General features: G+C 42.4%; 1 protein-coding gene across 1 annotated transcript in view; it reads right to left on the bottom strand.

Annotated features, from left to right (window-relative positions):
* LOC139536509 (neurexophilin-2-like) overlaps positions 1–7,596 on the bottom strand; it is a 102,429-nt gene extending 94,833 nt beyond the window's left edge. The window contains exon 1 of the mRNA XM_071337070.1: positions 7,164–7,596. Coding sequence (XP_071193171.1) covers positions 7,164–7,217 — 54 coding nt within the window. The 5' untranslated portion in view covers positions 7,218–7,596. The remainder of the gene's footprint in view (positions 1–7,163) is intronic.
* Between the last annotated feature and the right edge of the window lie 9,416 nt (positions 7,597–17,012).

Raw genomic sequence — 17,012 nt, 5'->3', positions numbered from 1 at the left:
CTCTGCTATGAGACTTGAAATTGAGCTCAGGTGCATCCTGTTTCCATTGATCATCCTTGAGATGATCTTGATTGGAGTCCGCCTGTAGTAAATTCTATTGATTGGACATGATTTGGAAAGGCACACACCTGTCTATATAAGGTCCCACAGTTGACAATGCATGTCAGAGCAGAAACCAAGCCATGAGGTCGAAGGAATTGTCCGTAGAGCTCCGAGACAGGATTGTTTCGAGGCACAGATCTGGGGCAGAGTACCAAAACATTTCTGCAGCATTGAAGGTCCCCAAGAACACAGTGCCCTCCTCTTAAATGGAAGAAGTTTGGAACCACCAAGACTCTTCCAAGAGCTGGTCGCCTGGCCAAAGTGAGCAATCGGGGGAGAAGGGCCTTGGTCAGGGAGGTGACCAAGAACCCGATGGTCGCTTTGACAGAGCTCCTCTGTGGAGATGGGAGAACCTTCCAGAAGGACAACCATCTCTGCAGCACTCCACCAATCAGGCCTTCATAGTACAGCGGCCAGACAGAAGCCAGTCCTCAGTAAAAGGCACATGATAGCCCGCTTGGAGTTTGCCAAAAGACCATGAGACCAAGATTCTCTGGTCTGATCAAACTCTTTGGCCTGAATGCCAAGCATCACGTCTGGAGGAAACCTGGCACCCTCCCTACAGTGAAGCATGGTGGTGGCAGCATCATACTGTGGGGATGTTTTTCAGTGGCAGGGACTGGGAGACTAGTCAGGATCGAGGGAAAGTTGAACGGAGCAAAGTACAGAGAGATCCTTGATGGAAACCTGCTCCAGAGCGCTCAGGACCTCAGACTTCATCCTAATCAGACATGTTTTTTTCATGGACGATACATTGGAGATAATATAAAACAAATACTGGAAACAATAGAACACTATGAAAAATCTGTGAAACCAGGCCCGGGATTCATACTGTAGCTTACTTTGAAAAGGCTTTTGATAAAGTACGACTAGAATTTATATATAAATGCCTGGAATATTTCAATTCTGGAGAATCTCTTATACAATGGGTTAAAGTTAGGTATAGTAAAATAGTAAATAATGGCTACTTCTCAGAAAGTATTAAACTGTCAAGAGAAGTAAAACAAGGTTGTGTACTATTGGCATATCTATTTAATATGGCCGTAGAAATGTTAGCTATTAAAATCAGATCCAACAATAATATCATGGGGCTAGAAATTCAGGGCTTAAAAACAAAGGTGTCATTGTACGCTGATGATTCATGTTTTATTTTAAATCCACAATTTGGATCCCTCCACAGCCTCATAGAGGATCTAGATCATTTTTCCAACCTCTCTGAATTCCAACCAAATCATGATAAGTGTACTTTAAACAAATCCAAAACAAATTCAACTTTTACATTACCGTGTAGTTTACCAATAAAAAAGTCTGACGGTGAAGTGGACATAATCGGTATTCATATCACAAAAGAAAGAAATGATATTATATAATAATTATAAATTATATAATGAATATGAAATCAGAGAACAGAAATGATTCAATATTTAAGCATTAGACCTCTCACTAAAAGCTTCAGTCATAAAAAAGTTGTACTTAAATCCGAACTGCTTCTCTGGCAGATTAGTAAGAATGTCTCACCCCGTGTTCTAGAATGGCCTTTTTCTCTTTATTCAGATTACAACCTCTCACTTTCGGTTATTTGAAAATAAAATTATCTCAAAAATATCGCTATCAGAAAGTTGGTTGGAATTTCAGTTTAATCCAGCAAAAATACAATTTTTACATTACAAAATGAAGCCGGACTTCAACAAATATTATTGATTAAAAAAACACACGATGTTTGGAGAAAAATAATTAAAAAATGTATAATCTTTGAAAATGATATAATTAATAGGACTGGTGGACATACAGTTGAAGTCGGAAGTTTACATACACTTAGGTTGGAGTCATTAAAACTCGTTTTTCAACCACTCCACAAATTTCTTGTTAACAAACTATAGTTTTGACAAGTGGGTTAGGACATCTACTTTGTGCATGACACAAGTAATTCTTCCAACAATTGTTTACAGACAGATTATTTCACTTATAATTCACTGTATCACAATTCCAGTGGGTCAGAAGTTTACATACACTAAGTTGACTGTGCCTTTAAACAGCTTGGAAAATTCCAGAAAAGTATGTCATGGCTTTAGAAGCTTCTAATAGGCTAATTGACATAATTTGAGTCAATTGGAGGTGTACCTGTGGATGCATTTCACGGCCTACCTTGAAACTCAGTGCCTCTTTGCTTGACATCATGGGAAAATCAAAAGAAATCAGCCAAGACCTCAGAAAATAAATTGGGACCACGCAGCCGTCATACCGCTCTTAGAGATGAACGTACTTTGGTGCGAAAAGTGCAAATCATTCCTAGACCAACAGCAAAGGACCTAGTGACGATGCTGGAGGAAACAGGTACAGAAGTATCTATATCCACAGGAAAACGATTCCTATATCGCCATAACCTGAAAGGCCACTCAGCAAGGAAGAAGCCACTGCTCCAAAACCGCCATAAAAAAGCCAGACTAAAAAGCCAGACGGGGGTGGCAGCATCATGTTGTGGGGGTGCTTTGCTGCAGGAGGGATTGGTGCACTTCACAAAATAGATGGCATCATGAGGTAGGACAATTATGTGGATATATTGAAGCAACATCTCAAGACATCAGTCAGGAAGATAAAGCTTGGTCGCAAATGGGTCTTCCAAATGGACAAACACTCCAAGCAAACTTCCAAAGTTGTGGCAAAATGGCTTAAGGACAACAACGTCAAGGTATTGGAGTGGCCATCACAAAGCCCTGACCTCAACCCTATAGAACATTTGTGGGCAGAACTGAAAAAGTGTCTGCAAGCCAGGAGGCCTACTAACCTGACTCAGTTACACCAGCTCTGTCAGGAGGAATGGGCCAACATTCAACCACCTTATTGTGGGAAGCTTGTGGAAGGCTACCCGAAACGTTTGACCCAAGTTAAACAATTTAAAGGCAATGCTACCAAATACTAATTGAGTGTATGTAAACTACGTCATGCAATAAAATGCAAATGAATTACTTAAAAATCATACAATGTGATTTTCTGGATTTTTGTTGAAGTTGAAGTGTACCTATGATAAAAATTACAGACCTCTACATGCTTTGTAAGTAGGAAAACCTGCAAAATCGGCAGTGTATCAAATACTTCTTCTCCCCACTGTATATATATATTATATATACAATATATATTTATAGATATAAACACTGAACAAAAATATAAATGCAAAATGCAACAATGTCAACAATTTTACTGAGTTACAGTTAATATAAGGAAATCAGTCAATTGAAATAAATAAATTAGGCCACACTCTATGGATTTCACATGACTAGGCAGGGGCACTGCCATGAGTGGGCCTGTGAGGGCATGGGTCCACCCACTGGGGAGCCAGGCCCAGCCAATCAGAATGAGTTTTTCTCCACAAAAGGGCTTTTTTACAGACATAAATACTCAGCTCCTTCCCCCAAGCCATAAGATTCCTGAACAGCTAATCAAAGGGCTATCCAGACCCCTCTTTTACGCTGATGCTACTCTCTGTTTATTATCTATGCATAGTCACTTTACCTCTACCTACAAGTACATATTACCTCAATTACCTCCACTAACCAGTGCCCCCGCACATTTACTCTGTACCGGTACCCCCTGTATATAGCCTCGTTATTGTTATTTTACTGCTGCTGTTTAATTATTTATTACTTTATTTAAAAAAATGTATTTATCTATTTTTTACTTAACACTTATTTATTCTTCAAACTTCTTAAAGCATTATAGGTTAAGGGCTTGTAAGTAAGCATTTCACTGTAAGGTCTACTACACCTGTTGTATTAGGCGCATGTGACAAATAAAATTTGATTGGATTTGATTTGATTCAGTTTCATCAGCTGTCTGTGGCTGGTGGCTGGTCTCAGATGATCCCACAGGTAAAGAAGCCAGGTGTGGAGGTTCTGGGCTGGCGTGGTTACACGTGGTCTGCTGTTGTGAGGTCGGTTCGGACATACTGCCAAATTCTCTAAAAATGACGTTGGAAGCGGCTTATGGTAGAGAAATAAACATTCACTTCTTTGGCAAAAGCTTTATTGGACATTCCTGCAGTCAGCATGCCAATTGCATGCTCCCTCAAAACTTGAGACATCCGTGGCATTGTGTTGTGTGACTGCACATTTTAGAGTGGCCTGCACAAGGTTCTTGATTAGCCACACCTGTCAGGTGGATGGATTTTCTTGGCAAAGAAGAAATGTTCACTAAAAGTGATGTAAACAAATTTGTGCACAACATTTGAAAGAAATACGTTTTTTGTGTGTATGGAATATTTCTGGGATCTTTTATTTCAACTCATGAAACATGGGACCCACACTTTACATGTTGAATTTATATTTTTTGTCAGTGTATACAATATTAGATAGGCTATGTAACATAAAATGGTCATCAAAAATGTAATAATAATAATCCGATTTTAATACTACTCATAAAAATATGACTAAAACATAATTCCATATCAGCTAACGGCGATGGGTCGTTTTACATCCACCATGAAAATGTGTGATCATCCCTCTTCAACGCCCAACGCTGCGTAGTGCCTGGAGTCTAAACAATCTCTTTCTCTCTCTCTCTCTTTCTTTCTCTTTCACACATATTCTGCTTCTTTCTGGTCCTCCCTCCTTTACCCTCTCCATTTCCTCTCCTCTCTCATCATTCCCTCTCTCTCTCTCTCTCTCTCTCTCTCCCCCCATTCTTCTTCTTTCCTCTCCTCTCGCTCTCTCGTCTCCTTTCTCGTTAACCCTCTCGTGTAGTAATCTACAGGCCCATAGGCTTATAATAATAACTTGATTTCACCCTAGCAATTACTTAATGTTCTCTCTATGCTATAAATGTCCTGAAGACATGTATTGGGAATAGTGTTTCAAGACACATTATTACATTATGGGTGCAACTCCAACATTAAGTGAAACCAATACAGTTGCAGCTGAGTTGTACTCTGATGTGAGAGCAGAATACAGGTATAATTTATGACCAGTAAAATGTTTCAGTTTGTATTCAAATCCTCAAAAGAACTAAGTGTCATCTGTCACAATAGTTGGCGTAACCTCAATCTGCCAGATGACAGGGTGTTTTTAACATTCCCAACATGTCTGAAAAGTCAACTGTAGACTTGTCTGTAAGCACACACATACAGACACACACGCACACACAAGGATGCAGACACACACACACACACACACGAACAAACACACACAGATACACACAGGGACGTAGGCACACAGACAGACACGCAGGCACACACACGCACACACACAAACTGCTGAAAATGATCGCCTCGGCCTCTTCTCACAGCCCTAGTAACACTAAGGTTTGTCACTTTGAAACAATGTATTCTGTTGGATTCCAGGCTAAAAAGAAAGACTTGTTTTACACTTCATGGCTGCTTTTAAGTCGTTTTAAAAATAGCTAAAAAGCTACTGAGCTGTCGCCATAGCTACTAACGTTTGAGTGAGTCTGTTCTTTTGTCTCTGATTCATGTTTTCATGTGATGATAAACAAACACATTCATGAGAATTAGGGTAATATAATGTCAAATATACTGACATCAATAATAGAAATAATGTTAGAGTAATAAGAGAATTTGAGGTGTGGCATATCAATATTCACAAGGTCACCGAAATGCATCTTTTCATACCTGCACACACAAAAAAATGCAGGCCTGTTTGCGTGATGCACTGTATGTCGTATCTGGTTGAAAGGGGTTTGTTTTCCTAAAGGGTTTTATAGTAAGGTTGGTGCATAGGTCATGAGTCACGACCCTTCCTATGATGCAGATCACATGGTGAACTTGCGAGATTTGAGATTTGACCACCGCTACTCATCCGCAAGCACTTCTAACCAAACCTTCCATTGTAACCTTCTTCAAAAACATTGCCCCTCTATATGAATGAGTGGGTTTGATGGTTGATCACATGTAGACCATTCCTATGACCTATGACCTATGACCTAGGATTGAACCGTATTTATGGTTCAAAGTGGCAAACAACAAGTTTGTTCAGTCCACAATAAAAGACAACTAGTCCTCCCAAGTTCCAAGAATTTTCACGCAGTACATTCTATACTGCCTCTCACACACACACACGCACACACACACACGCACGCACACACACACATACATACACACACACATACATACACACACACATGTACACACACACACACACACACACACACACACACACACACACACACACACACACACACACACACACACACACACACACACACACACACACACACACACATACATACATACATACATACACACACACACGCACACTGTAAATTCCAACTATAATAAACACAAACTCTTTGCTTAGTAAAACGATGTGAAGATAAAACAAGCCCAAGGCATTTTTAACTTCTGAAGAAATTTTAAGGAAGTTGCTGCCAGCGCAAATAGATAAATAGATAATGGCGGGATGCTTAAGTGGGGGGAAGGGAAACGCTCAGACGGAATAATTGAGTCAGCGAAGCGCGGGGCTGTGCGCCAGTAAGGATCTGGAGCTGTATGTCTGCCTGCTGCTTTACGGTTGAAAATCGGCCAAGCGAGCCTCCGCGCGTGGCAGGGTGTGTGCGGAAAAGTAATGCGCTCGCTCTTCCATTCCAGAGAAGCTCACCATTCTCCCGAACTGTTAAAAACACAATCCTCGGGAAACATATGCTGCTTCGTCATGAGATACAAGCAACTGTCAACCCCCCCCAAAACTTGAAATAAAAGTGGGGTTGAAAAGTGCACTTATGTATCTGGACATCTCATCATTTCTCAGCTGGGCTGGACTGGCAGGTCACACAGGTGGAGTGTCAAATGGTAGGTTATCCTATTTGGTCGATTTTAGAGATGAGCCCGACCTAACATCTCTATAGGCTAAACGTTACTTGTCTATGAATCTATTTGAAAATGTTCCCGTGATGATGGGGTCCATTACCTTATGAAAGTCTTTTGATTACCACCATTTACAGACAACATGTTTGACATTTTACAAGAAAATGAGTGAAGAACGGTGCAGCAACTTTCTGTTAATTCAATACGTTAAGGTTCAGTAGCCTAACCAGCCGTTATCCGACTCGCTTACCTTCCGTAAAATCCACTGGTAGAGGATCACAATGGTCCAACCGAGTACCTTCATCGCAGCACACCTTCCGTTGCGGACCACCCTGACACTACGAGCCTCCTTGGGTTAACATACACACAGCAGCAAAAGCAGGCAGGGAGCGCACACAACAACAAAAAAATCACAAAAAGTTTCGATGTAAGTATTTATCAGTCTATTTTACAGTGTTTTCGACACGAACAACTAGTTGCAGGCTTAGCTTCTCCGGTCCGTTTCGTTAGTGTAATGCATATCCATAGTTTAGAAGGATGGATGCTGACGGAAGTCGGGAAGTTTGCGCGCAGAGGCAAAGTCACCTTCGCAAGGAGAGAACGTATAGGCTATGAGAGTGAAGATCACGAGAGCATCTTCTGTTCCACTCAAAGCTCGAGAGGTTGCTGAGAAAATGTGTCGTCGGTTTGCTTTTTTTTCTCTCTCTCTCTCTCTCTCTCTCTCTCTCTCTCTCTCTCTCTCTCTCTCTCTCTCTCTCTCTCTCTCTCTCTCTCTCTCTCTGCATGTAAAGGCCCGCGCCCAGTCCAATTTCCTCGCACCTCTCAGACAGACCTCTCGACTCGACAGGTAGCCTACCGTTTTACTTCTCCCTCACCTGTATGCAAATACAAAATACCAGCCTTGTGTAGCCTACTGAACTGACGTGTTCTTTAAAAAAAAATATTTCCAGAACTGTTGGTAAAAGTTGGCATAAATCTGGAGGCGAAAGAAACGCACACCTATTTAGGCGAGGTGCTGGCTAGCGGAGTAGAACACTTGACATATTAAAGGAGAGCCGCACACTCTCGGAGCTCAGATGACACAATTTAATAACCTAATATCCAACGTTTCGACAGACAAGCTGTCTTCATCAGGGTATAATATATATATATATATGTCTGTCGAAACGTTGGATATTAGGTTATTCAATTATTGCATCTGAGCTGCTAGTGTGCAGCTCTCCTTTAATTTGTAAAATGTTTTATTATATAATTTACACATTTATTTTGTTTGAATTGAACCCCCAAATACTGGAAGAGGATCTTGGTTTACACTAGGTAGTGGGAGGTTATGGCCGAGATGATTGTTAGGCTATGCACATTCGTTTTCTAGATGTTTGCAGTCAGCAGACCACGATATTCTAACTATCTCAGACCTTAGTCCTGCTTGACACTAGGCCACTCTACATGTCTGTGAACTATAGCTTTTATTCAAATGACACACGTACAATTGCACATGTAAATAATAAAGCAAGCAAGCCAGTAGGGCTAATGTTAACATTTATATAAACATTTATACTTTAGGCTACTATGAGATCATTAGTTTGAGTAGAAATGTGAGGTGAGAGAATTTTCTTTCCCTTTTTGTCGCTTCAAACTTTATTCCTTTTTTCCTTGTTCACCATCACCTTGGCCTGCTGTCTTATGCGCAACAGTCCATCCCTTTCTTTCTTTCTTTCTTTCTTTCTTTCTTTCTTTCTATATTTCTCAATTTCTATTTCTAGTGTTATTGAACATGTACAGTTATCTCATGAAAAAGAGGGACAACAAAGTGGTTTTTGTCTAACTAAATTTGTCACCTTCTGAAATGCAATTAACTTGTAAGACAAAAATTCATGTTATGGGATGAAACCCCAAAATCTAACCTAAAAACTAAAATAAACACAACATCTAGAAATGCAAATTTGGCACCTCAATCTTCCAAAAAAACGATCAAATATCAAGAAATGTTCAATTTTAGGACAGATTTGACTGATTAGTTATCTTTGTTCGCAATTAACTAATGTGTAGAGAAGGCCATACAAAATGAACAGTATCTAGGCTTACAGTTGGTAGTGTTGCTTTAAAAGCTGTGGTAAATACAGGAAGGAACTCCACATCACCCCGAGAGGATGATTCAAAACTCCATTCTCTGTAAACAATTTTGAAATATTAATGTTCAATGGGTACAGGGCATGGTGGCCTCAGATCTCTCTTCATTTACAGCCAAGCTATAGCTGTTTGCAGTTTACCATCCGTGTCTGTCTGTTAACACGCACACACACACACACACACACACACACACACACACACACACACACACACGCACACACGCACACACACACACACGCACACACACACACACACACACACACACACGCACACACACACACACACACACACACACACACACACACACACACACACACACACACACACACACACACACACACACACACACACAACAGCTCTCTCACACACACACACACACACACACACACACACACACACACACACACACACACACACACACACACACACACACACACACACACACACACACACACACACACACACACACACACACACACACACACACACAGGCCCTTACAGACCTGAAGCCACTTTCTAATTTTACAATATTGATACGGAGGGTCTTTGGTGTATGTAAAGCACTTATGGCCTATGTGCTACTGTTCCTTAGTGACTGTGATGGAAAACATGGCTCAGCCTCACGGCACGGCATGATGCAGTACGTGTCAACCCCAGCCGGCCAAAGTGCACAGCATGTTCGATGAACTCAGAGAGTGCGTCCAAAACGGCACTCGTTTCCTTACGTAGTGCACACATTTTCAAAAGCAGTCCACTGTGAAAGGGAATAGAGTTCCATGTCTGAGACAGTGGGGGCCAGAGAGACCTAGCATGGGAGGAGCAGGGGTACACGTGAGAACAACTCTTAGATGGAGAGGGGAGTGACAGACTGTGCGATAGAAATGATTTCATTTGTGAAATTGTAGGCCGAAAGTGTATTTTGTTGGATCTGTTGCTTGCTTGACTATGGAGCGTGAAGGGCCAGTGCGTCTCTCCATACTGACAATGTGGCTCTTTACTGCCACCTGGTGAAAGAAAGAAACATGCCATTTGTTAATAGGGTAGATGATGGTACAGCCGCATAGTGCATACCCTCCAATACCGTGAGAAAAACAACAAACAAATACATGCATTGAACTTTTTAGCACCTAAAATGTTGGCAGTATTTATAAAAAAAAGTAAAGACAAGAGAAGTGAGATGTCAGTGTCAGGTCTTCTTGGCGATTACTGTACACCATGTGACTGATACCAGTCAGTAGAGAGGCCTATTGTTGCACAAGGAGGGAAAAGAAGATGAACTTAACATAATTTAGGCATTTGCTCAAATAGGCTCCATCACTCACATCATCCTGATACGTCTTCACAGCTTCACTCTCCATGATAATGTGCCGAAGTGACAGGCAATTCAGTGACAGACACTTCAGTGGCAGTCTTACGTAAACAGAACTCTTCTATCAATCCTGATTTGTCTTCAAAGATCTATGGAGAAGCTCCATCGGAATATTACAGTTAGATTCAACATGTAGTAGTGACCGACAGAGTGACAGAAACATTTTTCTGTCAACCCTGATTTGACTTCAAAGTTATTTTCCAAATGACAGTTGGAGTTATTTACGTGTTACAACCGTGGCGTGGGCCTATTTCTCATTTCTCGTGGTCTCAATTTGCAATACAACTATGCGTTTATTTACTCGAGCTCTCTCTCTGTCGTGTTGCTTTTGTAGGATTACAAACACACGTCTCTTCTTTCATTTCATCTCTCTCCCAGACGCGGTGCGAGACGTCGGCCGGGCGGGGTTGCCGGGTTGCCCGCGAGTTGCAATATGTGATCAACATTGAAAGTGGCAGTTGAATTCCACCCAGCTGCTGATGTGCTCTGTACCACTTAGTAGAGCCACTCCTGCTCTACTCTGGTCCCTCTCTGCTCCACACGACACGCTGCGCTGCTTAGCGCCGCGTGGTTAGGGCTAATGAAGGAACATGCTCGGGGAGAATGAGAACCATTTGCTATATAATCTCCACATCATTTTGCCCCTCCCCCTTAATCCTCAGTCACCACTCCCAAACTGCATAGTTATTCAAGAATGATGAAAGGGAACGATGAAAGGGAACACAATTCCAGCACTTGTCTTGACGTTTCAGTAACCCTCTATCGTAGGCCGTTATGACATCATCCTGTGTTATTGGGCCATGTGCTAGCTGTTAACTGCTTACTGTGTTTGCTTAGAAACAGGCACATACAGTGTTCAGGATGTCTTGTATGTGTGTGGACTCCCAGTGTGAATTGAAATTATTTTGGGTAAAAAACATATACAACAAAACACTTGTTTCCAGCATGGACTACGGAGTGGTCCTCCAGCGTGGACTCCGGAGTGGTCCTCCAGTGTGGACTCCAGAGTAGTAGGTAGTACAGTCAGCATTTAGAGTGCCTTGTTTTTGTGTAGACTACCAGTGAAGTCGAGAGGAACAACAGTAGCAGGTAGATAGCAGCAGTAAATCACACAGACAGGACAGACCAACCTGGCACATCACTAATTACATCAACACTATCTCAGCTACACATCCCACACAACAAAAGCATGCATGCATGCACACGCACCCGCACACACACGCACGCACGCACGCACGCACGCACGCACGCACGCACGCACGCACACGCACACACACACACACACACACACACACACACACACACACACACACACACACACACACACACACACACACACACACACACACACACACACACACACACACACACACACACACACACACACACACACACACACACAGAGCCAGGGTACAATGCCTCTCTCCTACAACATTGGGAACAATGGTAGGATCAGTTGAATTACAGAATCCCATTTACCCTAGTACAATATTTGAAATAGTGTACAGGACACACACATAGAGCAAAAGTGTGCATGGGAGATAAAGATCTGGAGAGAGGAGAGAGACAGAGGAGCAGAGAGAGAGAGAGGGATTGAAAGAGAGGGAGAACGATTGAGAGCGAGAAAGAGAGAGAGTGAGATTCCTAGTGAGAGCGAAAGAGAGTATTTCTAGCCTCCTTCCAGTAGAGCAGGTATAAACCACCCAGGTACACAGAGGATTACAGCACAGAGCCTGTCCTCCCCTCTCACTCGTCCCGAATGACACCCTATTTCATCCCTATATAGTGCGTTACTTTTGACAAGAGCCCTATGGCCATTCAATAGGGTATAGGGTGCGATTTGGGACAAATACCCAATCCCCCCCCCAGCCCGTCCCAGGGTGCCCTGTTCAGGGGCCAGGCGTCACAATAGCACCAGGTCAGCCACAACTAATGGAACCTTTTGTACCGTGGAAACACTCATTTCCCTCTGTAGTGAGGAGCTATTTCAGACATCACCGTATATGTGTGTGTGTGTGTGTGCGCGCGAGTGTGTGTGTTTGTGTGTGTCAGACAGTGGTGATATGAAACCAGGTCGTTTGTTTTGCTTCTGATCGATTTGAGATTGGAGAACCCAGGGAAGGAAAGGGAAGGGGAGCTGTACGGAGCACTAGTCAGGGAAATGTTGGTAGGGGTATTATAGGATCATGCCATTGTCATTCAAATGTTTTGTCGCAGGAGGGAATTTCAAAGAATGAGTAATGATTGTTAATGGGCAGCCGAGGAAGGAGAGGAGAGCAGAGGAGAGGAATAATTTGATGTGATTCTATCTGTCTGTTAGAACATGATGCTACTGTACAGGGGTTTTGACAGTCACACGTTGGTGATTCTCTGTAGTTGACCATTTTAAGCTAGCATGTCGGCCTTAATGAAACAAAATTAGTTTGGTTAATCACACGGACAAGAATTTTTGAAATGTGACTTCTCATGCGGGCACAGTGACAACCTCTCACTCTCCTCCCTCCTCCTCTCTGGTTCAGCCGCCAGGAGGCATAAGCAATGACAGGTAGCAGCCTTCTCTCTCCCTTGGGGTCTGGGCAGGGGAGCGGGGGTGAGAAGGGATGGGGGATGCTGAATGGGAGTGTGTGTGTGTGTGTGTGTTTGTGTGTGATGTGCTGAAGTGACAAGGAGGGGAGTGTGTGTGTGTGTGTGTGTGTGTGTGTGTGTGTGTGTGTGTGTGTGTGTGTGTGTGTGTGTGTGTGTGTGTGTGTGTGTGTGTGTGTGTGTGTGTGTGTGTGTGTGTGTGTGTGTGTGTGTGTGTGTGTGTGTGTGTGTGTGTGTGGTGCTGAGGTGACGAGCAGGATTATCAACTCAAAGATGCCTTCCTGCAGATAAGAGGTCTCCAGGGAGGAGTCTGAAATTGTTAAAGTCTGTTTAACGGTGGGGCTGTCACACACACACACACACACACACAAACAAACAAACACAATCCTAACTCTTAACTCTCACACTGGTTTGTTCTCAGAAACGTGTAAATCTACACATTTCTGACCCCTAAAGCAAACATCCAGCTCCTCAGAGCTGCAGTGCAGTGTGGGGGTAAAGAAGGGCTCATCCCCCTGGTTCCTCCCTGGTTGTACCATGTTAGCAGAGCTCAGTGAAGTCCCCCCACCAGTCTCCATTGAGCTGACCCTTCTAGTGCTTAGGCTGTGTCCCAAATGGCACAATGTTCTCTATACAGTATATTACACTACTTATGACCAAGGCCCTGTTGTGTGGAGCTAACCTTCCTATGTAGTTAGGGGCCGATTCAGACTAAGCACGCATTTCCTACACACTTCTCAGTAGTTGGTATTCAGACTTATCTGAAGGAGGTACGTAACGAGGTTTATGGGTATGGTTCTGTTGCGGGCACTGAATACATTTAATTCAACCCCAGAAAACACCCACTCGGTAGCCTACCAATTTGATCAGGGAGTTTTTGTTCAATTCGTTTTTCGGTTCATTTATCTGAAGCAATCCCTTTAAATACAATGTTCTTTTTAATTAGAATTTGATCGGCACAATACTTGAATGTAGACTATGGAGAATGGCTTCAGAATATCAAATCAAATCAAATTTTATTTGTCACATACACGTGTTTAGCAGATGTTATTGCGGGTGTAGCAAAATGCTTGTATTTCTAGCTCCAACAATGCAGTAATATCCAACAATTTCACAATAATACACACAAATCTAAAGAAAAGGAATGGAATTAAGAATATATAAATATTTGGACGAGCAATGTTTGAGCGGCATAGACTAAGATACAGTAGAATAGAATAGAATACAATATATACATATGAGATGAGTAAAGCAAAATATGTAAACATTATTAAAGTGACTAGTGTTCCATTATTAAAGTGGCCAGTGATTTCAAGTCTATGTATATAGAGCAGCAGCCTCTAAGGTGCTACTGATGGCTATTTAACAGTCTGATGGCCTTGAGATAGAAGCTGTTTTTCAGTCTCTCGGTCCCAGCTTTGATGAACCTGAACTGACCTTACCTTCTGGATGATAGCGGGGTGAACAGGCAGTGGCTTGGGTGGTTGTTGTCCTTGATGATCTTTTTGGCCTTCCTGTGACATTGGGTGCTGTAGGTGTCCTGGAAGGCAGGTAGTTTGCCCCCGGTGATGCACCCTCTGGAGAGCCCTGCATTTGTGGGCGGTGCAGTTGCTGTACCAAGCTGTGATACAGCCCGACAGGATGCTCTCAATTGTGCATCTGTAAATGTTTGTGAGGGTTTTAGGTGCCAAGCCAAATTTCTTCAGCCTCCTGAGGTTGTAGAGGCGCTGTTGCGCCTTCTTCACCACACTGTCTGTGTGGGTGGACCATGTCAGTTTGTCAGTGATTTGTACGCTGAGGAACTTGAAGCTTTCCACCTTCTCCACTGCGGTCCCCTCGATATGGTGCTCCCTCTGCTGTTTCCTGAAGTCCACGATCAACTCCTTTGCTTTGTTGATGTTGAGTGAGAGGTTATTTTCCTGGCACCACACTCCCAGGGCCCTCACTTCCTCCCTCTAGGCTGTCTCGTCATTGTTGGTAATCAGGCATACTACAGTCAGGAAGTCCAGGACCCAGTTGCACAGTGCGGGGTTCAGACCCAGGGCCCCAAGCTTAATGATGAGCTTGGAGGATACTATGATGTTGAATGCTGAGCTATAGTCAATGAACAGCATTCTTACATAGGTATCCCTCTTGTCCAGAAGGGATAGGGCAGTGTGCAGTACTATGGCGATTGAATCGTCTGTGGATCTATTGGGGCAGTAAGCAAATTGAAGTGGGTCTAGGGGGACAGGTAAGGTAGAGATGATATGATCCTTGACTAGTCTCTCAAAGCAATTAATGATGACAGAAGTGAGTGCTACGGGGCGATAGTCATTTAGTTCAGTTACCTTTGCTTTCATGGGTACAGGAACAATGGTGGACATCTTGAAGCATGTGGGGACAGCAGACTGGGATAGGGAGAGATTGAATATGTCCTTAAACACTCCAGCCAATGTTATTCATAGAGGCTACCTGGAGCGTATCCCATGATATGTTCAAGATTGTGATCAAAACAATATTGAAGCGTGGATTCTTATTGGTCAGACCAGCATTGAATAGTCCTCAGCACGGGTACTTCCTGTTTGAGTTTCTACCTATAGGAAGGGAGGATCAAAATGGAGTCGTGATCAGATTTGGAGGAGGGCCTTGTAGGCATCCCTGAAGTTGGAGTAGCAGTGGTCGATTGTTTTAGCAGTGCAAGTACTACAGTCAATGTGTTGATAGAACTTAGGTAGTGTTATCCTCAAATTTGCTTTGTTAAAATCCCCAGATACAATAAATGCGGCCTCAGGATATGTGGTTTCCAGTTTGCATAAAGTACAGTGAAGTTCTTTGAGGGCCATCATGGTATTGGCTTGAGGGGGGATATACACGGCTGTGACTGTAACCAAAGAGAATTCTCTTGGGAGGTAATACGGTCGGCATTTGATTGTGAGGTATTCTAGGTCGGGTGAACAAATGGACTTGAGTTCCTCTATGTTATCACAATCACACCATGAGTAGTTAATCATGGAACATACACCTCCGCCCTTCTTCTTCCCGGAGAGATATTAGCCATGAAAACATATGCATATTTGTCTCCATTTAAAAACACTCTGATTTCACACGTTGTTTATGTTTAGGGAATCATCATGAATCTTATGAATCACAAACAAAAAAAAGGTGGTTTGATTCATTCTGAAAGTTGCCACATTCAATTCATCAATGGTGACGTTGGAAGTAGGCCTAGTGTAGCCTACAATAGGCCTATAATTATAATATAGAGAATAGTGTACATTAGTATGTACTAATAAATATACCCCAATTGCCAACACTGACCATGGAACTGTGTGATGGCAAGTGCCAAGTCTTGCGCTGTGCATCAAGTTCAAGGTAACAGTTTGAGCTCCATAATGAGCTCCATAATGGTTTAATAAGCCTACATGTTCCTTTTAATGTTTACTACAATTTGTATTTGGCCTTCATTAAATAATATCCACTATTACTTGACCCTCAGCCACAACCACAAGGACTGACAGCATTTTTAAAGGAAATAAATAAAAGTTGGCTAATTCAGTTAGCCAATATAGTATTATTCATATATTATTATACAGTTGAAGTCAGTAGTTTACATACACTTAGGTTGGAGTCATTAAAACAAACTATAGTTTTGACAAGTCTGTTAGGACATCTACTTTGTGCATAACACAAGTAATTTTTCCAACAATTGTTTACAGACAGATTATTTCACTTATAATTCACTGTATCACAATTCCAGTTTACATACACTAAGTTGACTGTGCCTTCAAACAGCTTGGAAAATTCCAGAAAATGATGTCATTGCTTTAGAAGCTTTTGATAGGCTAATTGACATCCTTTGAGTCAATTTGAGGTGTACCTGTAGATGTATTTCAAGGCCTACCTTCAAACTCAGTGCCTCTTTGCTTGACATCATGGGAAAATCAAAAGAAATCAGCCAAGACCCCAGAAAATAAATTGTAGACCTCCACAAGTCTGGTTCATCCTTGGGAGCAATTTCTAAACGCCTGAAGGTAC

This window comes from Salvelinus alpinus, chromosome 12, assembly GCF_045679555.1.
Source record: "Salvelinus alpinus chromosome 12, SLU_Salpinus.1, whole genome shotgun sequence".
NCBI lineage: Eukaryota > Metazoa > Chordata > Actinopteri > Salmoniformes > Salmonidae > Salvelinus > Salvelinus alpinus.
The sequence above is the reverse complement of the archived record's forward strand: the minus strand, read 5'-3'. Positions and strand labels throughout refer to the sequence as shown.